The sequence below is a fragment of the Schistocerca gregaria genome, chromosome 3 (genome assembly GCF_023897955.1).
Source record: "Schistocerca gregaria isolate iqSchGreg1 chromosome 3, iqSchGreg1.2, whole genome shotgun sequence".
Classification (NCBI taxonomy): Eukaryota; Metazoa; Arthropoda; class Insecta; order Orthoptera; family Acrididae; genus Schistocerca; species Schistocerca gregaria.
The window spans coordinates 605,138,017-605,165,240 of record NC_064922.1 but is presented as its reverse complement, the minus strand read 5'-3'; the positions used below and the strand labels follow the sequence as shown (position 1 = coordinate 605,165,240).

General features: G+C 44.9%; 1 protein-coding gene across 1 annotated transcript in view; it reads left to right on the top strand.

Annotated features, from left to right (window-relative positions):
* LOC126353777 (lysyl oxidase homolog 3) overlaps positions 1 to 27,224 on the top strand; it is a 106,351-nt gene that overhangs the window by 15,366 nt on the left and 63,761 nt on the right. The window contains exon 2 of the mRNA XM_050002858.1: positions 19,248 to 19,394. Coding sequence (XP_049858815.1) covers positions 19,248 to 19,394 — 147 coding nt within the window. The remainder of the gene's footprint in view (positions 1 to 19,247; positions 19,395 to 27,224) is intronic.

The window sequence follows — 27,224 nt, the reverse complement described above, 5'->3', positions numbered from 1 at the left end:
TAACGTCAACATCATGCAATTGAAGAAAGTGATTAGGGACAAACAACAGGATCAGAACCAAAACGCAAATTTACAATAATTTCGATAAAATTTAGCAATTTAAACTGTTAACAACTGTATAGGAGTTTGTTTTAAGTAGTGAACTGAGGATCTCTTTTTAACAGTAAAACTTCTTAAACGCAAATCACCGATTAGCAAAGTATTACACAATGATCAAGTTAGACGTAACGAATATGTGGTATTAGGAACATAGTAAATCGATGCAAATCCGATTGGATGAATATGGAGAGATCACTGAGGGTGATTAAATGATGGAGTGATTGGTAAAATATAGGTTACTGGGAATTGACACATGGGTCTGTCACTCACGAATTCTAAGATCCGTTACACCTGATCAAACTGACTTAATTAAACTGCACACTGAAATGATCGAGTACTCCACAAGCCGCATGCATCAGTTAATGAGGCCTGGGGAAACTGTATTAAACCAAAGCGACCGTGCCGATGGCACGTGGTCTCACTTTAAGGACAAAGCACAATCACCGTTTCACTCAGAACACGGAAATTTAACCGTAAACAAAACACTATTTCACCAAAGGACCAATGATTACTGATGTTGAATGTAAACACGTTGGTTGTTAGGTATCTGCCTGTAATCTAGCACACACAACGCAGACTGAACATTCAACAGATTGCGTTCCGAACGACGACAAACATACGCACAAGTCGACGACACCCGCAAGAATGTCTTAAAAAAGAAGCCTCCAGATGGCCGTTGGAGCCTCTGTTTTTAATGGACAGAGAGAATGTAGTTAAGCGGACTTATCCAATAGGGCAGGCCGAAAAAATGAGAAAAGTTCTGAATTAGCAGCATGCTATGTCGCTGGACATCTATGGCATGGATCCAGGGAAACTGGTGTTGCTAGACTCTGAGGGGAAGAACTTTTGTACCTCCACCACCACGTTTAGAAAAATTTACCCTCGCCTGTACCCTATACAGAAATTGTTCAGAGCTTGGCAACTGGAAGGTAAAGGTTGCTGATCTTAAAAGAAATACGGCAGTAGCACTCTGTCGCATACTTTTCCCAAGGACCGATAAATGCTCGACGGGAAAGCCACGACAAACTTTCTTAAGACACTAGTAAAGCTTGAAAAAGAAGGAACATGAAAGGGGGCAAAAAACATACCCCTATCCAATTTTTAAGAAATATATCCCACAGGCATGGCGAGACTGCAGTTCGGTAGCTTTCGATAAAGGTGTTGGTATGATACTTTCTATTTTTGTCAGTGTATTTCACAGTCTGTTCGCCCATGGTGTTGGCTGCGTTAACCCTCCGATATGGATCCTTCAAGAGCTGCGAGAAACACTGCAGATAGTATATTTTAAATCCACCTGTAAGTATACACACTGAGGTGACAGAAGTAATGTGATAACGATATGCACATATACAGAGGACGGTAGTACGACGTACACAAGGCATAAAAGGAAAGTGCATTGTGGAGCTGTCATTACTACTCAAGTGATTCATGTGAAACGGTTCCCAGTACGAGTATGGCCTCACGACGGGAATTAACACTCTGCACGCGGAATGGTAATTGGAGCTAGACGCATGGCACATTCCATTTCACAAAGCGTTAGGGAATTCAATATTCCGAGATCCAATGTGTCATTAGTGTGCTCAGTATACCAAATTTCAGGCATTACTTCTCACCACGGACAACGAAGAGCCCGACAGCCCTCACTTAACGACCAAGGGCAGCAGCGTTCATGTGGAGTAATCAGTGATAACAGACAAGCAACGCTTAATGAAACAACTGCATAAATAAACGTAGGGGGTACGACGAACGTATCCATTAGGACAGTGTGGCGAAATTTAGAGTTAATGAGTTATGACAGCAGACGACCTGCACGAGTGCCTTTGATAACAGCACATTACTTGCACCGCAACTCCTGGGCTCATGACTCTAGAACACTGGAAAACCGTGGCTTGGTCAGGTGAGTCCGATTTCAGTCGGTAAGAGCTGATGGTAGGGTTCGAGTGTGGTGTAGACTTCACCGAGCCCTGAACTCAAGTTGTCAACAAGACACTGTGCAAGCTGGTGGTGGCTCCAAAATAGTTTGGGCTGTAGATGCAGCATGACTCAGTATTTTTACAGGGAACTTCCGACTTGTTGAGTCCATGCATCTTCGAGTTGCTGCACTACGTCGGAAAAATGGAAGTCCGACACGATATTAGGAGGCATCCCATGACTTTTGTCACTTCAGTGCATTTCCTGAAATACACTGTTGTATCTATTTTTCGGCAATGAATTAAAAATAGCTCAAATGGCTATGAGCACTATGGACTTAACATCTGAGGTCATCAGTCCCCTAGAACTTAGAACCACTTAAACCTAAGGACATCACACACATCCATGCCCGAGGCAGGATTCGAACCTGCGACCATAGCAATCGCACTGTTCCGGACTGAAGCGCCTAGAACGGCTCGGCCACCGCGGCCAGTAATAAATTAAACTAAAAGCTAAAGGCTTCTGGTTATAGTTACATTAACGTACATCGAGCCACAAGGAAATAGTAACCAACAGCACTCCTCCTACACAACGCATGTCTTTTTGATTTTCATCCGACGGAAAGCTAGTCAGGCGTACATATACAAGCTAGCACACTGTGTTTCGCCAAGTTTTAACACTCCCACTAGCGGACATGAGTGACAGCGGATACGAGGCACTACAGTTAGACTCAGTCAGGTGCCACCAGAGGCGCGACCGCCGAGACAGTTCACAAGGCCTCGGCCGATAGCAGCTCTGTGTTGGGCAAGTTGCCTTGGTCCAGTATAGTATAATGCCTCACATGAGCTCACTTCAATCCTATTCGGATTTCGACCCTGCTTTGGACCTTGACTTTCTGGCTCATTGGTGATTATGCAGTGCTCCATTCACAAAAACCTTGGATTTGCTCAAAGATCACTCGTCACAGTTTACCTGTCATATGATGTTTGACTTCTTTATTAGCCTGTGAAATTTTGGTATCCACTTGACTCCTGTAATGTGACGTACGGTAGATAAAGTACAGCCCTTCTTCCTTTGCAATACTCCATTATGTAACCAAATAGTGAAGGTTCCGATGTCGCTGGTAAAGAATGGAAAAGTTCGGTGGCCTCTAAGATGCTGTTGAAAGGACTTAGGCCATGAGCGTAGAATTTAATCCTGCTCTCGTATCTCATCGTCATGAAGAAAACAAACACGAGACGCAGCCGTCACAATGGCTGAACTAAACAGTTAAATGGCACACGCTTAATTGAGGGAAGTATTAATGCACACGAAAAAATAAACCCTTTTTAATTAGGTGGCTGAAGCAGTCCTTTTGGGTGTAACATAGACTGTTTCCTAGAGCTTTACTTTCTAATTGCGCTATTATCATCCCACAATATACTTGAATGTAATAACAATAATAATAACTATAATGATCACAATAAATACAATTCATAGGACTCACAGGGTCTAAATAATAATAAATATACTACTTGTTGCGGTCTTCAGTCCAGAGACTGGTTTGATGCAGCTCTCTATGCTACTCTATCCTGTGCAAGCCTAATCATCTCTGAATAACTGCTGCAACCTACATCCATCTGAATCTGCTTAGCGTATTCATCTCTTGGTCTCCCTCTACGATTTTTACCCTCCACACTTCCGTCTAGTGCTGAATTGGTGATCCCTTAAGGCCTCAGAACGTGTCCTACCAACCGATCCCTTCTTCTAGTCAAGTTGTGCCACAAATTCCTCTTCTCCCCAATTCCATTCAGTACCTCCTCACTAGTTACGTGATCTGCCCATCTAATCTTCAGCATTCTTCTGGAGCATCACATTTCGAAAGCTTCTATTTTCTTCTTGACTAAACTGTTTATCGTCCATGTTTCACTTCCATGCATGAGTACACTTCATGCAAATACTTTCAGAAAAGACTTCTTGATACTTAAGTCTATACTCCCTGTCAACAAATTTCTCTCCTCCAGAAACGCTTTCCTGCCATCGCCAGACTACATTTTATATCCTCTCTACTTCGACCACCATCAGTTATTTTGCTCCCCAAATAGTAAAACCCATTTACTAATTTAAGTGTCTCATTTCCTAATTTAATACCCTCAGCATCATCCGATTTAATTCGGCTACATACCATTATCCTCGTTCTGCTTTTGTTGATGCTCATTTTACATCCTCCTTTCATGACACTATCCATTCCGTTCATCTGCTCTTCAATGTCCTTTGCTGTCTCTGACAGAATTACAATGTCGTCGGTCAACCTCAAAGTTTTTATTTCTTATCCATGGATTTTAGTGCCTACTCCAGATTTTTCTTTTGTTTCCTTTACTGCTAACTCAATGTACAGATTGAATAACATCGGGGATAGGTTATAACCCTGTCTCACTCCCTTCTCAACCACTGCTTCCCTTTCATGCCCCTCGACTCGATAACTGCCACCTGATTTCTGTACAATTTGTAAATAGCTTTTCGCTCCTTGTATTTTACCTCTGCCATCTTCAGAATTTCAAAGAGAGTAGTCCAGTCAAGATTGCCAAAAGCTTTTCTGACTGTACAAATGCTAGACACGCAGGTTTGCCTTTCCATAATCTAACTTCTAAGATAAGTCGTGTTCCAACATTTCTACGGAATCCAAACTGGTCTTCCCCGAGGTCGGCTTCTACCAGTTTTTCCATTCGTCTGTAAAGAATTCGTGTTAGTATTTTGCAACCGTAACTTATTAAACTGGTAGTTCGGTAAATTTCACAGCTGTCAACAACTGCATTCTTTGGGGCTGGAAGTATTATACTCTTCTTGAAGTCTGAAGGTATTTCGCCTGTCTCATGCATCTTGCCCACCAGACGGAAGAATTTTGCCACAGCTGACACCCCCAAGGCCGTCAGTAGTTCCAATGGAATGTTGTCTACTCCGGGGGCCTTGTTTCGTCTTAGGTCTTTCAATGTTCTGTCAAATTCTTCAGTCAGTATCATATCTCCAATTTGATCTTCATCTGTGTCCTCTTCCATTTCTATAATATTGTCCTTATTGTCCTCAAAACATCGTCCTTGTATAGACCCTCTGTATTGTCCTTCCACCTTTCTGCTTTCCTTTCTTTGCTTAGGACCGGATTTCCATCTGAGCTCTTGACATTCATATAGATTGTTCTCTTTTCTCCATAGGTCTCATCAATTTTCATGTAGACAGTATCTATCTTACCCCTAGTGAAACATGCTTCTACATCCTTAAATTTGTCCTCTATCCATCCCTGCTTATTTTGTACTTCCTGTCGATCTCATTTTTGAAACGTTTGTATTCCATTTCGACTGCTTTATTTATTGCATTTTATATTTTTTTTTCCTTTCATCAGTTAAAATCAGGATCTCTTCTGTTACCCAAGGATTTCTACTAGCCCTTGTCATTCTATCTACTTGATCATTTGCTGCCTTCACTATTTCATCTCTCAAAGCTACCCATTCTCCTTCTTTTGTATTTCTTTCCTTTGTTCTTGTCAATCGTGCCCTAAAACTCTTCCTGAAACTCTCTACAGGCTATAGTTCTTTCAGTTTATTCAGGTCCCATGTCCTTAAATTCCTACCTTTTTGTAGTTTCTTCAGTTTCAATCTACAGTTGATAGCCAATAAATTGTGGTCAGAGTCCACATCTGCCCCTGGAAATGTCTTACAATTTAAAACCTGGTTCATAATCTCTGTCTTACCACTATACACTCCTGGAAATTGAAATAAGAACACCGTGAATTCATTGTCCCAGGAAGGGGAAACTTTATTGACACATTCCTGGGGTCAGATACATCACATGATCAAACTGACAGAACCACAGGCACATCGACACAGGCAACAGAGCATGCACAATGTCGGCACTAGTACAGTGTATATGCACCTTTCGCAGCAATGTAGGCTGCTATTCTCCCATGGAGACGATCGTAGAGATGCTGGATGTAGTCCTGTGGAACGGCTTGCCATGCCATTTCCACCTGGCGCCTCAGTTGGACCAGCGTTCGTGCTGGACGTGCAGACCGCGTGAGACGACGCTTCATCCAGTCCCAAACATGCTCAATGGGGGAGAGATCCGGAGATCTTGCTCGCCAGAGTAATTGACAAACACCTTCTAGAGCACGTTGGGTGGCACGGGATACATGCGGACGTGCATTGTCCTGTTGGAACAGCAAGTTCCCTTGCCGGTCTAGGAATGGTAGAACGATGGGTTCGATGACGGTTTGGATGTACCGTGCACTATTCAGTGTCCCCTCGACGATCACCAGAGGTGTACGGCCAGTGTAGGAGATCGCTCCCCACACCATGATGCCGGGTGTTGGCCCTGTGTGCCTCGGTCGTATGCAGTCCTGATTGTGGCGCTCACCTGCACGGCGCCAAACACGCATACGACCATCATTGGCACCAAGGCAGAAGCGACTCTCATCGCTGAAGACGACACGTCTCCATTCGTACCTCCATTCACGCCTGTCGCGACACCACTGGAGGCGGGCTGCACGATGTTGGGGCGTGAGCGGAAGACGGCCTAACGGTGTGCGGGACCGTAGCCCAGCTTCATGGAGACGGTTGCGAATGGTCATCGCCGATACCCCAGGAGCAACAGTGTCCCTAATTTGCTGGGAAGTGGCGGTGCGGTCCCCTACGGCACTGCGTAGGATCCTACGGTCTTGGCGTGCATCCGTGCGTCGCTGCGGTCCGGTCCCAGGTCGACGGGCACGTGCACCTTCCGCCGACCACTGGCGACAACATCGATGTACTGTGGAGTCCTCACGCCCCACGTGTTGAGCAATTCGGCGGTACGTCCACCCGGCCTCCCGCATGCCCACTATACGCCCTCGCTCAAAGTCCGTCAGCTGCACATACGGTTCACGTCCTCGCTGTCGCGGCATGCTACCAGTGTTAAAGACTGCGATGGAGCTCCGTATGCCACGGCAAACTGGCTGACACTGACGGCGGCGGTGCACAAATGCTGCGCAGCTAGCGCCATTCGGCGGCCAACACCGCGGTTCCTGGAGTGTCCACTGTACCGTGTGTGTGATCATTGCTTGTACAGCCCTCTCGCAGTGTCCGGAGCAAGTATGGTGGGTCTGACACACCGGTGTCAATGTGTTCTTTTTCCATTTCCAGGAGTGTATAATCTATCTTAAACCCTCCAGTGTCTCCAGGCCTCCTCCATGCATACACATTGCCTCATGATTCTTAAACCAAGTATTAGCTATGATAAAATTATGGTCTGTGGAAAATTCTACCAGGCGGCTTCCCCTTTCATTCCTTAAACCCCAGTCCATTTTCACCTACTACTTTTCCTTCGCGAATTGCGTGCTATGTCAGAATACTAGAAGAATATCAGTGCTTGTTAACTGAGATAGTTACTATGGGATGTATTTCAGGTCCCTTCGTGCAGAATCTCCTTGGTTCGAAGGCTCTACTGCTAGTGCAACCGATTTGCTATAGACGGTTGGTGAACTGTAGACATACTCACCCTGCATAAATCAGAGCCATGTGCTCCACAAAAAGCAATAAATAGGTATCACATGACTACAATGTCAGTATCAAGTTGAAATCAGTCGCTAATGTACATCATCTGGGTGTAAATATTTATGATTTGTAAGGATATGAAATAGAATCATCATACAAGCTCTGTCATAGGTAAAGTAGGTGATAGAAGTTCGTTGGTAGGATACTGGAAAAATGCTCTACTTATGAGACTGCATACAAAACACTCGTGCGGTCCATCCTAGACTATTGCTCAATGTATGGAACATGAATCAAATAATGTGCAGAATTATTTTTAAATTGAAGGCCGACTAGATAGTTCAGCAATAACAACAAACAACAGGATTAGCGTTGCCACAACTTATAAAATAGCCTCTGGTTCCCTAATGTTACATCACTGCCCGTTCCCAACTGGCCATAATTGATTGGCTAATGGAGATGGGTGCCTTCTATAACTGGTTACACAGCATTACTAATTTACGTAATTCATTAGTAATAGTTCACCAAAAACAACAAGTCTTAAAACACTTCATAAAAGACTGATTTAATAACTGTTCCTTTGGGTAATAAATTCTCAACTAATAACAGTAGCAAACAACATCACTTCCAAATATAAACTTAAAGAATCGTAATGGTAGAAAGGTACCTTTCATATTTCAAAATTAACTTTTATGTAACACTCAGATATAGAAACATATACAAAACTCACAGTTAGCAGATATGGTAAATTCCAGTATTTATAAACCGCTGAACTACAGCGCAGAACTGAATTTTAAGTCTATCCAATGAGTAATCCTGATAATATTATGTTCACAAATAAGAAATATAATAACTTTATGACATCGCCCATCCGGCATTGGCCACACTTCTACACACTCGTCAATTCCTTTGAAAAGTGACAGTTACTGCTCAATCTCCACACAGTTAAGCAAACTAACACCGCAGAAGTCACTGAAGGTCAATACACGTACCGTTTTCCACTACGTTCTTCTCCCAACATCATGACATCCTTATCGTGGGCGAACATGCTACAGCACTGCGTGTTCAGGTTGGGCCCACGCTGTCTTGTTTATCTGCCGTGGTCGAACACCCACAAACGACATCGGTCACAGCTCGCCGTAGTTGCGTCCATACAATTGCAGAGCCCACGGCTTATCGTTCTACAGCCGCGTTGAATTCCCAAGCTCTCGGTTTCACCATCAGTCCACAACCACAGAGAGCCAAAATTATTAAATGCACAATTCGGACCATCCGGACCCCAACACTCTGCCGTTCTGTCCTTCTCGCTGGGTACTGTCTAATCCTCCACTCCTCGTCGCCAGAGGACCACTGGCCGCCAACTCGGCGCCCCAGTATTTCTGGCGAGGCCAATATCGACCTTAACACTCGCGGCCAGAACACAATGGTGCCCAAAATCGGCTCGATAGGTCTAACAGGGAATGCTGAACGTGTACAAAGAAGTGCAGCACAAATGGTCACAGATTTCAGTCAAAAAAATTCTTACGGCTATTTGCAACAGTGACCGAAACGTAGGAGAATTTTACACATTGAAAATGCGGTCACGTACCCAGAAGAATAACTGATAGCAACAACGACCGTGGAAGCCTACACTTACACGGTCACCGGTTTGTTTGACCGTGAGGAGAGCGTCACGGAGATGCTGGAAAACTCGCACTACTCGAGAGCCTGCTTTCAGTGTTTCAATAACCAGTGTTGCCTGATGAGTCTAGGGATATGCTGGAATCGCCTACGTGTCGATACTGCAGGAACTGAGAAATTAAATGAGGCTAATTACAAATGGTACAGAAGCTTTCAAACAATCATTCTTCCCGCTCTCAATGCGCTAGTGCAACGAGAAGAATCCCTAGTATATGCCGGACGCGGTGGCCAAGCGGTTCTAGGCGCGGCAGTCCGGAACCGCGCGACTGCTACGGTCGCAGGTTCGAATCCTACCTCGGGCACGGATGTGAGTGATGTCCTTGGGGTATTTAGGTTTAAGTAGTTCTAAGTTATAGGGGACTGATGACCTTAGATGTTAAGTCCCATGGTTCTCAGAGCCATTTGAACCATTTAAACCCTAGTATATGGCACAGAAGGAAGTACCCTCCGTCATGATCTTCGCAATGGTTTGCAGAGTATAGAAGTAGGAAAAGTCAGTTCGGCACTTCGAAAACGTTAGGACTCTGTAAGCAGATTTTTCGAATATGCAGTAGAAGCAGCGACACCAAGCAGCCTCGAGGGCAGCGCCGGCGCTGGCGGCCTCGGGTTCAGTGACCTGTGGCGGGGGCGCCACTGGCTTATCGGGCGGCCGACGCCTGCCATCCCGCCGCGGCCAGCCTGCACCACGTCACTGCTCGCTGCACCACTGGGACGCTGGCCGCTGACATCAGCCTCCATCCACTCTTATCGTGTTGGTTTGGCAGTTATGTAATGTCCACGTCGGCTCTGCAAAGTGCTTAACGTTAGCTCGGGTCAATGGTTACGCACGACAGATGTCTGCTCCTGACACGTTTCCCTGTCCTTCTCATCGAATAGAATTTCAGCTGATAAACCCATTGCTTCCGCTTTACATAACACACATTAATGGCAGTAACTGTGTGTAACTTCGTTTCACGGCTTGGTCACGGTTAATAAAAGAAAACTTGGCCCATAGTATGCTGTAATGCAAACGAACTTCATTTAAATCATGCGATTATCTAATTTAGATGAATTTTACGTATGACATATACATGCTATATTTTTCACTACACGTGAAACGTAGGAATTACAAGATGTAGTACATAATATTTTATAAATGCTTGAAAGTGACCAGTCGTCGAAATTGACTTATCGCACGATGTAAGTATAGGCCGTACACCTCACAGCCTACTATGGATTATGTTTTCTCTTATTAGACATTTAGAGGCTGCGCAACCTCTCAAAAGAAAAAGTTTAGTCCCGATTGTTGATTCTCTGTTGTATTAAGATGACTTTTATTTCCTGACAAAATCATATTCATCATTATTATTATTATCCTCGTTTAGACCCTACTGGTACCACTTGTCGTACAACAAAAAGAACTTCAGGCTTTTCTTTTAGCCGTCCTTCACGTTCTTATCAGTATCATTCTCTCGGAATGATCTCTTTTTCCTATTCTAAGACGAAGTGGTTCTAGTATTCTTTGTCACAGCAGTGACTTTTCTGCCTTCATACGATAAAAGGGTCAAATGGTTCAAATGGCTCTGAGCACTATGGGACTCAACTGCTGTGGTCATTAGTCCTCTAGAACTTAGAACTACTTAAACCTAACTAACCTAAGGACATCACACACATCCATGCCCGAGGCAGGATTCGAACCTGCGACCGTAGCAGTCGCACGGTTCCGGACTGCGCGCCTAGAACCGCGAGACCACCGCGGCCGGCGATAAAAGGGTCGTTCTCTGTATTAATGTCAGGCAAAATGAAGGGATTGTACTAATACCTTTATATTTACCACAAGAAAACTTACACAGAGTAACACAAACAAGCCCACCCGGTTAGCCGTGAGGTTCTAACGTACTGCTTGCCGGGCGGGAATGGTTCCCTGTCACCGGCACAAATCCGCCCGGTGGATCAGTGCGAGGTCCGGTGCGCCGGTCATCCTGTGGACGGCTTTTAAAGCGGTTTTCCATCTACCTCGGCCAATGCAGGCTGGTTCCGCTTTTTCCGCCTCAGTTACACTGTGTCGGCGATTGCTGCGCAAACACTTTCTCCACGTACGCGTACTCCATAATTACCCTACCACGCAAACATTTGCGGTTACACTCGTGTGGTGTGAGACTGGGGGCCGAACCGCACAATAACCCCGAGTTCAGTGTGCGGTGTAGGGCGGCGGTGGGGTGAGTGGACTGCTGTAGCCTGTTGTGGGGTTGTGAACCACTGCGGGCTACGGCGGGGACGAAGCCCCTCCGTCGTCTCTAGCACCCCAGTTCCATACAATACAATACAATACAAACAAATAATTCAGTAGCTACAACTTGACGGAATAACTGAATTCCCAATATAGGTAACCCGAAAATTTTGTGTTCACTCCAAATTAAGAAAGACGATAAACAGTCAGGACTAGTGGGCACGAAAAATTTCTTCCGTTTCGTCCGTCGCGTCTGCGGCAAGAATCCACGCACTTTTAGCGATGTGCGACGTGCCGGGCAAATTACTCCTACTCCACGCATTGCTCCGCAAATGTGCTCATAAATGGTATTAGTGAACCGGAATTAATCCTGTGCTCTGCGACACTCCTAAAGTAGTCTAAATAAGGGACGCTAGCCCCTCTCTGGGCCGCAGTAAAAGGTCAAAACTGTCTTTACTTCTATGCCACTAATAAATGTCCTGTATTTATCCAGTTACCGTCAGCAAGACTTCCGCATCCGACCACCACAAAGGAAAACGTACCCTGTCACTGCACTGTCTCTCCAGCTGGTTTCCCCCCAACTTACACCGAGAACCTCCTACAAAAACCAAACAGGATTAAGTTCAAAGTCAAAACGATATCATAAAAATAAAAACGTTACTATTTCTGTAGTAAATGCGCTAACAAATGGCATTTACTGTAGTTTATTAAGCCTCACCAAGATTGTCTCTTTTGTTAAACAGCTCCTCCACCTAGCCAGTGACTCCACGCTCCACTAGTAGCCAGGTCCTACCACGACGTCCTCACTCACTAAACTGCATCATTCACATAGAAAACCAGCAGATTATGCTTTATTCCAAGCCAGCACTCGGGAATGCAGAAGCAAACAGTAAGAATAATATGTGGTGTTCATCTGCGGTCGTCATGTTGGTATGTCTTCAAAGGAATACTCATTTCAACTGTACCATCACGTTACCTACAAGGTGCTCACAAACAATCTGGAAAGTTTGTGAGGATAATGCAGGGTGAGTTGCGCTGAGAACTAATTGATAAGAAAAAAATTCGATACTCTTCACCGTATCCGCATTAACTAGCAGTGAATGTAGCTAATGAGGCCTCTGCGTGTCCCCATTTCAAACAGCCCCCATACACAATTAGCGTCAATTGTTCTCACAGCGTAGATGATAGCACGCTAGACTGCTCAGGGTTTGGTTTGGGTTCGATCCTTACTGCTGCTCCTGGTTCAAGTTTTGAATCAGGAAACCAAACGAAGAACACGTTGGGTGACGACACCATCTCTGGCGGGGCGTTTGAAATTGCGCGCGCAACGGCCTGATTGGCTAACTTCAACATTATCTAACTCGGGAACAGCACAACTTATCGAATTTTTTGCTTAACAATTATTTCTCGACCCAAGCTACCCTGCAACGCCCTTACAAGCTTTCCAGACTGTCTGTGACCACCTTGTATATTTACTAATGAAACTCAAAATTACTTAGACAAAATGTCTATTTGGTGTGATGAACGGCAGATTGCTCTAAATCTAGAAAAATGCCATGTAATTTAGATGAGTAGGAATGCCGAATACGGCATTAGCTTGACACAATCACGTCGATCAAACATCTAGGCGTAACCTCGTAAACTGATATGAAATGGAACGAGCATGTAAGGATTATACTAGGGAAGGCGCATTGTCGACTTCGGTTAACTGGGAAAATTTAGGAAATTGTGGTTAATCTGTAAAAGAGATCGCACATAGTACATCAGTGCGTCCTATTCTTGGTTACTGCACTAGATTTTGGAACCCCCACCAGGTTGGATTAAAGGAAAACATCCAAGTAGTTCAGAGGCGGGCTGCTAGATTTGTTATCGGTATGTTCGAACAACACACAGCTATTATGGAGTCATTTTGGGGAGCCAAAGGGACTGCGTGGAGAGACGGCGACGTTCTTTTCGAGGAACGCTGTTGAGAAATTTAGAGATCCGGCATTTGAAGCTGACTGCAGAGCATTTCCCCTGCCGCCAACGTTTATCTCATGTAAGGACCACAAAGATAAAATAAATTAGGGCTCGTACAGTGGCCTATAGATAGTGATTTGTGCCTCGCTCTGTCTGCGAGTAAAACAGAAAACAAAACGACTAGTAGTGTTTCAGTGTGCCCTTCGCCACGCATCGTGCAGTAGTATGTGTGTAGATGTTCACTACTGGCCATTAAAATTGCTACACCTCAAAGATGACATGCTACAGACGCGAAATTTAACCGACGGGAAGAAGATGCTGCGATATGCAAATGATTGGCTTTTCAGAGCATTCTCATAAGGTTGACGCCGGTGCCGACACCTAAAAAGTGCTGACACGAGGAAAGTTTCCAGCCGATTTCTCGTACACAAACAGCAGTTGACCGGCGTTTCCTGCCGAAACGCTGTTGTGATGCCTCGTGTAAGGAGGACAAATGAGTACCATCACGTTTCCGACTTTGATAAAGGTCGGATTATAGCCCATCGCGATTGCTGTTTATCGTATCGCGACATTACTGCTCCCGTTAGCCGAGATCCAATGACTGTTAGCACAATATGGAATCGGTGGGTTCAGGAGGGTAATACGGAACGCCATGCTGGATCCCAACGGCCTCGTATCACTAGCAGTCCAGATGACAGGCATCTTATCCGCATGGCTGTAAGGGATCGTGCAGCCACGTCTCGATCCCTGAGTCAACAGATGAGGACGTTTGCAAGACAACAACCACCTGCACGAACAGTTTGACGACGTTTGCAGCCGCATGTACTATCAGCTCGGAGACCATGGCTGCGGTTACCCCTGACGCTGCATCACAGACAGTAGCGCCTGCGATGGTGTACTCAACGAAGAACCTGGAAGCACGAATGGCAAAACGTCATTTTTTCGGATGAATCCAGGTCCTGTTTACAGCATAATGATGGTCACATCTGTGTTTGGCGACATCGCGACGAACGCACATTGGAAGCGTGTATTCGTCATTACCGTACTGGCGTATCACAAAGTGTAATGGTATGGGGTGCCATTGGTTACACGTCTTGGTCACCTCTTGTTTGCTCTGATGGTAATTTGAACAGTGGACGTTACATTTCAGATGTGTTATGACCCGTGGCTCTACCCTTCATTCGACGCCTGCGAAACCCTACATTTCAGCAGGATAATGCAAGACCGCACGTTGCAGGTCCTGTACGGGCCTGTTCGACTGCTGCCCTGGCCAGCACATTCTCCAGATCTCTCACCAACTGAAAACGTCTATTCAATAGTGGCCGAGCAACTGGCTCATCACAATACGCCAGTCACTACTCTTGATGAACTGTGGTATCGTGTTGAAGCTGCACGGGCAGCTGTACCTGTACACGCCATGCAAGCTCTTTTTGAATCAATGCCCAGGCGTATCAAGGCCGTTAATATGGCTAGAGGTGGTTGTTCTGGGTACTGATTTCTCAGGATCTATGCACCCAACTTGCGTGAAACTGTAATCGCATGTCAGTTCTAGTATAATATATATTTCCAATGAATACCCGTTTATCAAATGCATTTCTTCTTGGTGTAGCAATTTTATTGGACAGTAGTGTAGTTGTAAACTGTGCGGCAATCACTTTCCGCTCGTGTGTATGCACAACGAAAATGATGCAGTATTCTGGTTTGAGATTCATCAGTGAAGAACACATTCCACTTTCGATGTCACTGAAATCACGCTCCCGTCAGTTGGATCGGACACCACCTGGGGTCTGGCTAGCAGAAGGGCACCTCTGAGCATCCGACACACAGTGTCGATGAACTGCGAAACCAAAGGCAGCTGTAGGCTGTTTACCAAAAGGCTGCCCTCCCACCACATCAAAAAAGCAAACACGAGTAAGATATCATGGGCCTAATACATTGCTTCTTATTTTCTTTTTACCATGCATCTAGTCGAAGCATGGAGCACACTTCTCATACACAGATGGTCTGACCTTCCCGTTCGTCTGTCTACAAGACAATAGCTGAACAGGAGGGAAAAATTATGGGCTATAAGTAGCGTAATGACTAATGAGCATATGGGGGAGGGAGGTTGAGTGTTTATGTGTAATATGTAAGCTAAGGATAAATATCAAAAATCAGTTAAAAATTACGAATATCGCTGCACGTCAGAGATGCAATAGTTAAAGAATTGGGACATATATCATCGTTGAGACAAACTACAACGTAACGAGGCTGAAGTTACCTTATATTACGTTCCTTAGCGTCCTGCGGTGGGTTAGCTCTACGGCAAAAGACCACCAGCCGTTGTGGCCGAGTGGTTCTAGCCGCTTCAATCCGGAATCGCGCTGCTGCTGCAGTCGCAGGTTCGAATCCTGCCTCGGGAATGGATGTGTGTGATGTTCTTAGGTTAGTTAGGTATAAGTAGTTCCAAGTGTGGGGGACTGATGACCTCAGATGTTAATTCCCATAGTGCTTATAGCCATTTGAACCATTTGAACACTTTTAAGCACCAATTCGAGAACTTCATGTAAGTCCTCAATATTAGTGGAGATAACCTAGTACATACCACTGACTTGTGATTTTTGTTAGTAACGTACGATCTTTCGAAAGGAATCATTCGTTCAATGAAGTAAAAAAGATAATAATCTACAGATCTTTAACCGTACAAGAGGTGTTTCACAGAAACATGTCTGATGCTCTGCAGGTTCAGTTTTCAATAGACTTACAACATAAATTAAACATTTTAGTGAGAAAATTCATATGATTTGTGAGGTTTACTTTCCTGGCAAACTGCCTCTGTTCTGTCCAGCATCTCCTCTCAGTATAATAGTATTTGCATGTATAAACTGCGATAAATCCTGTTGTTCTTTATCAGTATGATACGACGTGCCAGACAGTAGTGCCTCTCGTAATCCTCACTAAAATCCTGTGAAAAATAATGTGTTGCCACTTATGTGTCTGGTTTAGATCACACAAAACTCTACTTTTATTAGGTGAGGTATAAGTGTGACTCATTTTAAGACCACATAGCTTTACCCCAGACGATCCCGTGGAACCAGTGTAAATAAACTGATTAATTTAAAAGACTTTATCTGCACATCAGTCATTTGACATCCAGGGTCGCATAAACGATTTCTGAAGAATAATCCGTTCGTTACGACATTCAGTTACACGTATTTTCATAATCTGACCTACTCATCTTCCATTAAGTCGTCTTATTAGGCTTTTGTTATCTGTTGGAACAAAGTAAAGACGTTCCTTTGCATTTACCATTCATTTCATTTTCATTATAATCACAATTACGTCTTTCACTCCAGTCTTTTCGCTGATCCATTTAATCCGAAAATTCTTTTTAGTTTACCCAAAGCACTACAGGCTAATTTTTGGTCTTCTGTTCTTTATTTTGCTGTTGATCCAGGCATTGTTTCTGTCTTATCTACGGAGAAGAGCAGTCACAGGGTACTGGTACATAATATTTAACTAACAAACATGGACCCCGGAAACTAGGAGCTTTTTTTAAGTCTTGTACACATATTAAATGAAATATCGTAATTACACTGAAGATTATTGCTATAATAGTCGGAAATTTATTTTCTTCCTTTTTTCACCGTGTGTGTGTGTGTGTGTGTGTGTGTGTGTATGTGTGTGTGTGTGTGTGTGTAATATTAGAGCTTTTGACGTTAATAGAATACATATTTACACTTAGCGAATCAAAAGTTGGTCTTCGGAAATCAGAACCAGATGTAAAGCCCTATGCAGCGCTAACACGAATCAAATGCAAGATGCCCATTTTTCTAACTATAATGGGAACACGCGAAACATCGTGTCAGTATTCTACACATAATCCAAAAAGATACAAATACACTACTGGAAATTGAAATAAGAACACCATGAATTCATTGTCCCAGGAAGGGGAAACTTTATTGACACATTCCTGGGGTCAGATACATCACATGATCACACTGACAGAACCACAGGCACATAGACACAGGCAACAGGGCATGCACAATGTCGGCACTAGTACAGTGTATATCCACCTTTCGCAGCAATGTAGGCTGCTATTCTCCCATGGAGACGGTCGTAGAGATGCTGGATGTAGTCCTGTGGAACGGCTTGCCATGCCATTTCCACCTGGCGCCTCAGTTGGACCAGCGTTCGTGTTGGACGTGCAGACCGCGTGAGACGACGCTTCATCCAGTCCCAAACATGCTCAATGGGGGAGAGATCCGGAGATCTTGCTCGCCAGAGTAGTTGACATACACCTTCTAGAGCACGTTGGGTGGCACGGGATACATGCGGACGTGCATTGTCCTGTTGGAACAGCAAGTTCCCTTGCCGGTCTAGGAATGGTAGAACGATGGGTTCGATGACGGTTTGGATGTACCCTGCACTATTCAGTGTCCCCTCAACGATCACCAGAGGTGTACGGCCAGTGTAGGAGATCGCTCCCCACTCCATGATGCCGGGTGTTTGCCCTGTGTGCCTCGGTCGTATGCAGTCCTGATTGTGGCGCTCACCTGCACGGCGCCAAACACGCATACGACCATCATTGGCACCAAGGCAGAAGCGACTCTCATCGCTGAAGACGACACGTCTCCATTCGTCCCTCCATTCACGCATGTCGCGACACCACTGGAGGCGGGCTGCACGATGTTGGGGCGTGAGCGGAAGACGGCCTAACGGTGTGCGAGACCGTAGCCCAGCTTCATGGAGACGGTTGCGAATGGTCTTCGCCGATACCCCAGGAGCAACAGTGTCCCTAATTTGCTGGGAAGTGGCGGTGCGGTCCCCTACGGCACTGCGTAGGATCCTACGGTCTTGGCGTGCATCCGTACGTCGCTGCGGTCCGGTCCCAGGTCGACGGGCACGTGCACCTTCCGCCGACCACTGGCGACAACATCGATGTACTGTGGAGACCTCACGCCCCACGTGTTGAGCAATTCGGCGGTACGTCCACCCGGCCTCCCGCATGCCCACTATACGCCCTCGCTCAAAGTCCGTCAACTGCACAAACGGTTCACGTCCACGCTGTCGCGGCATGCTACCAGTGTTAAAGACTGCGATGGAGCTCCGTATGCCTCGGCAAACTGGCTGACACTGACGGCGGCGGTGCACAAATGCTGCGCAGCTTGCGCCATTCGACGGCCAACACCGTGGTTCCTGTTGTGTCCGCTGCGCCGTGCGTGTGATCATTGCTTGTACAGCCCTCTCGCAGTGTCCAGAGCAAGTATGGGGGGTCTGACACACCGGTGTCAATGTGTTCTTTTTTCCATTTCCAGGAGTGTACTTTTCACCAAATCTGAATGCTTATATTATCTATAGTTACAACACATTGTAACAGGAAATGTTCCATCGTTGACCTTTGTGCGTACAACGTGCTCACAGTGCATTTCTGTGAGGAGCTGACATGCACCAGCCTTGCCGATTCCATCCGGCGACTGTTCTCAAATCCCCGACACCAATGAACGTCGCTTCTTGTGTCGGGACCAGATCTTCATTTGGAACTCTACACGAAAAAAATCTGATCATCATCACCAGGACAGCACTTCACGCAGGTCACGACATCGCATTCGTTACAGATGAAAGAGAAACTACAAAAAATGAAATAAAAGATTGCCACGCACGTTAGCATACTCGCCCCAGGTGGTATTTGAAGGAGTTGCGGGTTGCATAAAACCAACCGGCAAGGTCAACTCAGTCACTCCGAATAATAATACAGTGAACGAAATTTTTGACGAGTTCAGTTACTCCATAAAGTGTCAAATTTTTGAACGTCGTGGACAATTAAGCTAATATCTGTGTGTCAATATAAAATTCGATTGCTACGCGTCGAGGCGGCTGGTGGAGACTTGCGGCACGTTCGCGCTTGGTTGCAGGCAACGTGGAGGTGTTCCACTTCGGGCGGTGGGGCAGCGTCTGCGACGACGAGTGGGACGAGCGCGACGCGGCCGTCGTCTGCCGGCAGCTGGGCGCGGCGGGCGCGGCGCGCGCCACGCACAACTCGCACTTCGGACAGGCCAGGCGTGAGTAACAGTGTCACAATGTCTGCGCTGTAACAGCTGCTCCCCGACCACATTTGAGCAACCTACAAGCCCACAGAGGTAAGTGCAGCTTCTGTGTCAAGGGGCTGACTGCGTTACTGAATGAGGCTGTGTGAGTGTCATCTGTTGAGGTCTCAAGGGACATAAGCCGAGAGTCGAGCAGGTGCTGAGATCTAGTGGCAGATATAACAACTAGATCCGAGCAGGTTTCCAGGTAGCCCGTTTTTGGCGGGAATATCCAAATTTATGTTAGAAACCCGACTCTCGATTAAATGTTTCGGAATTATCACAAATTCTAATCACACCAAAGTAGCCAATATTTCACACAACATAGTCTGTTTATTAAACTAGTGTTTAAACTAACAAGGGAACCTCCCCATCGTACCCCCCTCAGATTTAGTACAAGTTGGCACAGTGGATAGGCCTTGAAAAACTGAACACAGATCAATCGAGAAAACAGGAAGAAGTTCTGTGGAACTATGAACAATTAAGCAAAATATACAAACTGAGTAGTCCATGCGGAAATATGCAACATCAAGGATAGTGTGAGCTCAGGAGCGCCGTGGTCCCGTGGTTAGCGTGAGCAGCTGATGAACTAGAGATCCTTGGTTCACGTCTTCCCTCGAATGAGAAGTGTGCCTTCTTTATTTTCGCAAAGTTATGATCTCTCCGTTCGTTCATTGACGTCTCTGTTCACTGTGATAAGTTTAGTGTCTGTGTTTTGCTACCGCATCGCAAAACCGTGCGATTAGTAGACGAAAGGACGTGCCTCTCCAATGGGAACCGAAAACATTTGACCGCAAGGTCATAAGTCAACCGATTCCTCCACAGGAAAACGCATCTGATATATTCTATACGACACTGGTGACGGCATGTGCATCACATGACAGGAATATGTTGTCGACCCACCTAACTTGTACACTTGGCGAATGGGTAAAAAGAGTGTTCTACCATGCCCGATTTAGGTTTTCTTGTGGGCATGATAATCATTCCCAAAAAAGTGATGAAAACATAAGAGTTTGTCACATAATCTAAAAATAAAAAATTAATCTTTTCACTCGAGGGAAGACTTGAACTTGGACCTCTCGTTTCGCAGCTGCTCACGCTAACCACGGGACCATTGCGCTCCTCAGCTCATAATATCCTTGATGTTGCCTGTCTTGTTCATGGACTACTCAGTTTGTATATTTTGCTTATATTTTCATAGTTCCACACAACGTCTTCCTGTTTTCTCGATTGATCTGTGTTCAGTTTTTCAAAGCTTATCCACTGTGCCAACTTATAACTAAATCTGACTGGGATGTGATGGGGAGGTTCCCTTGTAAGTAAGTCGCTATTTTGTAAATGTAATTGAAATTAAAAATTAATCTTTTAGTCGAAGACAGATATATTGGCAAAACTGCATTCAACGGCTATTACGGCAAACTTACTCGCATTCAGCAGCGAGGCAGAAGTCACTGTGCGTTTTACACTTAGCGAAACATTCTTTGCAAATGGACTAGTCGTCAGATAGAGAAAGTAATGAAACGCCAGTGCCGACAACACATCAAAAGTTGAGACTGAAAATCAAATTTGATAATGAATGGTGTAAAGTTTGCAGGTGACCTAACAATGGTAAAGATTATTGTAATGTCCGTTGTACTATCGGCCCCCTATATTTCGGTACATCTCACTCAGGCGTTAAAACATCATTTAAAAAAATGGCGACTTTGTTAGTATTAGAAGTGACAGATTCGTTAAAAAAAATCCTGATTTCTTTTATAAAAAACAACCCTGATTTCAAATGTACGCTCCGATACAAAAAAGATGCACCACGAAGAAATTATCCGAATGGGACCGAAATCTGTAGATGTTGTTGTTGTTGTTGTCTTCAGTCCTGAGACTGGTTTGATGCAGCTCTCCATGCTACTCTATCCTGTGCAAGCTTCTTCATCTCCCAGTACCTACTGCAATCTACATCCTTCTGAATCTGCTTAGTGTACTCATCTCTCGGTCTCCCTCTACGATTTTTACCCTCCACGCTGCCCTCCAACGCTAAATTTGTGATCCCTTGATGCCTCAAAACATGTCCTACCAACCGATCCCTTCTTCTAGTCAAGTTGTGCCACAAACTTCTCTTCTCCCCAATCCTATTCAATACCTCCTCATTAGTTACGTGATCTATCCACCTTATCTTCAGTATTCTTCTGTAGCACCACATTTCGAAAGCTTCTATTCTCTTCTTGTCCAAACTAGTTATCGTCCATGTTTCACTTCCATACATGGCTACACTCCAAACAAATACTTTCAGAAACGACTTCCTGATACATAAATCTATATTCGATGTTAACAAATTTCTCTTCTTCAGAAACGCTTTCCTTGCCATTGCCAGTCTACATTTTATATCCTCTCTACTTCGACCATCATCAGTTATTTTACTTCCTAAATAGCAAAACTCCTTTACTACTTGAAGTGTCTCATTTCCTAATCTAATTCCCTCAGCATCACCCGATTTAATTTGACTACATTCCATTATCCTCGTTTTGCTTTTGTTGATGTTCATCTTATATCCTCCTTTCAAGACACTGTCCATTCCGTTCAACTGCTCTTCCAAGTCCTTTGCCGTCTCTGACAGAATTACAATGTCATCGGAGAACCTCAAAGTGTTTACTTCGTCTCCATGAGTTTTAATACCTACTCCAAATTTTTCTTTTGTTTCCTTTAATGCTTGCTCAATATACAGATTGAATAACATCGGGGAGAGGCTACAACCCTGTCTCACTCCTTTCCCAACCACTGCTTCCCTTTCATGCCCCTCGACTTTTATGACTGCCATCTGGTTTCTGTACAAATTGCAAATAGCCTTTCGCTCCCTGTATTTTACCCCTGCCACCTTTAGAATTTGAAAAAGAGTATTCCAGTCAACATTGTCAAAAGCTTTCTCTAAGTCTACAAATGCTAGAAACGTAGGTTTGCCTTTCCTTAATCTTTCTTCTAAGAGAAGTCGTAAGGTCAGTATTGCCTCACGTGTTCCAACATTTCGACGGAATCCAAACTGATCCTCCCCGAGGTCCGCATCTACCAGTTTTTCCATTCGTCTGTAAAGAATTCGCGTTAGTATTTTGCAGCTGTGACTTATTAAACTGATAGTTCGGTAATTTTCACATCTGTCAGCACCTGCTTTCTTTGGGATTGGAATTATTATATTCTTCTTGAAGTCTGAGGGTATTTCGAATGTCTCATACATCTTGCTCACCAGCTGGTAGAGTTTTGTCATGACTGGCTCTCCCAAGGCTGTCAGTAGTTCTAATGGAATGTTGTCTACTCCTGGGGCCTTGTTTCGACTCAGGTCTTTCAGTGCTCAGTCAAACTATTCACGCAGTATCGTATCTCCCATTTCGTCTTCATCTACATCCTCTTCCATTTCCATAATATTGTCCTCAAGTACATCACCCTAGTATAAACCTTCTATATACTCCTTCCACCTTTCTGCCTTCCCTTCTTTGCTTAGAACTGGGTTGCCATCTGAGCTCTTGATATTCATACACGTGGTTCTCTTCTCTCCGAAGGTCTCTTTAATTTTTCTGTAGGCAGTATCTATCTTACCCCTAGTGAGATAAGCTGCTACATCCTTACATTTGTCCTCTAGCCATCCCTGTTTAGCCATTTTGCACTTCCTGTCGATCTCATTTTTGAGACGTCTGTATTCCTTTTTGCCTGCTTCATTTACTGCATTTTTATATTTTCTCCTTTCATCAATTAAATTCAATATTTCTTCTGTTACCCAAGGATTTCTAGCAGCCCTCGTCTTTTTACCTACTTTATCCTCTGCTGCCTTCACTACTTCATCCCTCAGAGCTACCCATTCTTCTTCTACTGTATTTCTTTCCCCTATTCCTGTCAATTGTCCCCTTATGCTCTCCCTGAAACTCTGTACAACCTCTGGTTCTTTCAGTTTATCCAGGTCCCATCTCCTTAATTTCCCACATTTTTGCAGTTTCTTCAGTTTTAATCTACAGGTCATAACCAATAGATTGTGGTCAGAGTCCACATCTGCCCCTGGAAATGTCTTACAACTTAAAACCTGGTTCCTAAATCTCTGTCTTACCATTATATAATCTATTTGATACCTTTTAGTATCTCCAGGGTTCTTCCATGTATACAACCTTCTTTCATGATTCTTAAACCAAGTGTTAGCTATGATTAAGTTGTGCTCTGTGCAAAATTCTACTAGGCGGCTTCCTCTTTCATTTCTTAGCCCCAATCCATATTCACCTACTATGTTTCCTTCTCTCCCTTTTCCTACACTCGAATTCCAGTCACCCATTATTATTAAATTTTCGTCTCCCTTCACTATCTGAACAATTTCTTTTATTTCATCGTACATTTCTTCAATTTCTTCTTCATCTGCAGAGCTAGTTGGCATATAAACTTGTACTACTGTAGTAGCTGTGGGCTTCGTATCTATCTTGGCCACAATAATGCGTTCACTATGCTGTTTGTAGTAGCTTACCCGCATTCCTATTTTCGTATTCATTATTAAACCTACTCCTGCATTACCCCTATTTGATTTTGTGTTTATAACCCTGTAGTCACCTGACCAGAAGTCTTGTTGCTCCTGCCACCGACCTTCACTAATTCCCACTATATCTAACTTTAACCTATCCATTTCCCTTTTTAAATTTTCTAACCTACCTGCCCGATTAAGGGATCTGACATTCCACGCTCCGATCCGTAGAACGCCAGTTTTCTTCCTCCTGATAACGACATCCTCCTGAGTAGTCCCCGCCCGGAGATCCGAATGGGGGACTATTTTACCTCCGGAATATTTTACCCAAGAGGATGCCATCATCATTTAATCATACAGTAAAGCTGCATGTCCTCGGGAAAAATTACGGCTGTAGTTTGCCCTTGCTTTCAGCCGTTCGCAGTACCAGCACAGCAAGGCCGTTTTGGTTAATGTTGCAAGGCCAGATCAGTCAATCATCCAGACTGTTGCCCCTGCAACTACTGAAAAGGCTGCTGCCCCTCTTCAGGAACCACACGTTTGTCTGGCCTCTCAACAGATACCCCTCCGTTGTGGTTGCACCTACGGTACGGCCATCTGTATCGCTGAGGCACGCAAGCCTCCCCACCAACGGCAAGGTCCATGGTTCATGGGGGGGGGGGGGGGGAGGGGGGGAATCTGTAGATGTGGTGGTCAGATTCAGACAAACAAATGGTAACAATTTTAGAATCTTTGGATGATTTATTCAAGAGAAAGAGGTCACAAACTTCGCAAGTCAATAACTCTGGCTCTTATGCAAGCAGTATTGGCATTGATTGATAGAGTTGTTGGATATCTTCCTGAGGGATATGGTGCCGGATTCTGTCCAATTGGCGCGTTTCATCGTCAGAAACCCGAGCTGGATGAAGGGGCCTGCCTATAATACTCCAGATGTTCTCAGTTGGGGACAAATCGGAAACCTCGCTGGCCGAGGCAGAGTTTGGCCAACACGAAGAAAGCGTCAGAAACTGTCGCCGTTTTAGGACGCGCATTATCTTGACGAAATGTAACCCCAGGATAGCTTGCCATGAATAGCAACAAAACTGGGCGTATAATGTCATCGACGAACTGCTGTGATGTAAGATTGTCGCAGGTGGCAACCAAAGGCGTCGTGCTATCAACAGAAATGGCACCCAAGACCATCATTCCTGGTTATCGAGCAGTATGGCAAGCGATATTAAGGTCGTTATCCCTCCTCTGTCCGGGACTTCTCCAGAGACGTCTTCACTGCTCCTCGGGCCTCATGTCGAAGTGGAACTCATCACTAAACACAATTCTACTCCAGCCAATGAGATTCCAGACCAAAAACGAATCTGGAGACGTCCCGGACAGAGGTGCGATACCAACCTACATTCGCCCGCCATACACCCTGATAATCTGCAATTATGATCCGGGTGCCACCTCTTTTCATAGCAGGACCAATTTGGTTGTCATCCGCGGTACCCTTATTGCAAATAAAAAATATTCGCCGCCCTCTGCCAACGCATCCGCCGTCTTTCCGCGCTCCTTTTTTGCTTCTTTTCCCCCCACTTTCTGCCCCACAACCACAACCACCTGACGGTGCGCCCATTGGCGTTCTAGTCCTTACACGTTCCACCAAACAGCGTTCGCCTCTCTGCCCACCCGTACACTACTACCTCTTCCCCGTCCCCTGCCAGATTGGTGCTTGCATCGCACGTGATAGTTGCATTCCGGCCCAAGATGTTCGAGCTGGACGTCGTGTGTGCCGGAGTTGTGCTTGCTTGTGGGTATAAATGGTGTGTGTGTCTCTTTTACTGATGAAGGCTGTGGCCGAAAGCTTCATGTAAGTGTCTTTTAATTGTGCCTGTCTGGAACTTAATGTGTTTTCTTTGCGGTAAGTAGCAATTTGTCTTTTCCTACATTATTAAATAGTACCTCTCACGCAAAATTATTCCAAATGCTACTTTTCTCCGTAGTAATTTCATTAATAAATCATTCTTTGCAGCAAAATTTCTTCAAACGTATACTCCGTTTGTGGTTCATGGTTAACATTCCAAATATTATCTTCCTACATTTTCTAGACGTGATCTCGGCTCTTGTGCTCTCTTCCTCTCCGACTGTTACGGAATTCCCAGACCTGTAAACCGCAAACTGACATTTGTTAAGGATATTACTAGCGCAAAAATCACTATTTTTTTAATAATTTTCCGTGATATGTACTATTCTGTACGATAAAACCGAAAAAAAAAGTACATGGGCAGGATTTGAACCCCTACCGTCAATATGGTAGTTGTGGACCTTAGCCACTGACTGCACTACGTTCGCTTAGTCAAATCACTACCTGTGTTACAGGTATAGAAGATATGTATAAAACTTCAACATCGCTTTTCTCGGCAACTATGGGCCGTCACAGGGAAAGCTACTAGCCAAGTACTCGATATGAACCCCTCTACAAAACACCTAAGACTCATCAAAATGAGTGATAACAGTTCTCATAGTCCCCTTTCAGACAGTTCTGTTTGTTTGATTCAGAGGTGATGAATACGGATGCTGATAGGGACTCTAAAGTTGAAAACGTGTTAGGAGGTAAGATTTTCAAGTATAATTTAGTGAGGAAATCACAGACAAATTGGTTCAGGCAACGGGGATTAAGAGCATGAATCACCTTTATGAAGTTGCCAAGTGATACATTATACACTCCTGGAAATTGAAATAAGAACACCGTGAATTCATTGTCCCAGGAAGGGGAAACTTTATTGAAACATTCCTCGGGTCAGATATATCACATGATCACACTGACAGAACCACAGGCACATAGACACAGCCAAAAGAGCATGCACAATGTCGGGACTAGTACAGTGTATATCCACCTGCTATTCTCCCATGGAGACGATCGTAGAGATGCTGGATGTAGTCCTGTGGAACGGCTTGCCATGCCATTTCCACCTGGCGCCTCAGTTGGACCAGCGTTCGTGCTGGACGTGCAGACCGCGTGAGACGACGCTTCATCCAGTCCCAAACATGCTCAATGGGGGACAGATCCGGAGATCTTGCTGGCCAGGGTAGTTGACTTACACCTTCTAGAGCACGTTGGGTGGCACGGGATACATGCGGACGTGCATTGTCCTGTTGGAACAGCAAGTTCCCTTGCCGGTCTAGGAATGGTAGAACGATGGGTTCGATGATGGTTTGGATGTACCGTGCACTATTCAGTGCCCCTCGACGATCACCAGAGGTGTACGGCCAGTGTAGGAGATCCCTCCCCACACCATGATGCCGGGTGTTGGCCCTGTGTGCCTTGCTCGTATGCAGTCCTGATTGTGGCG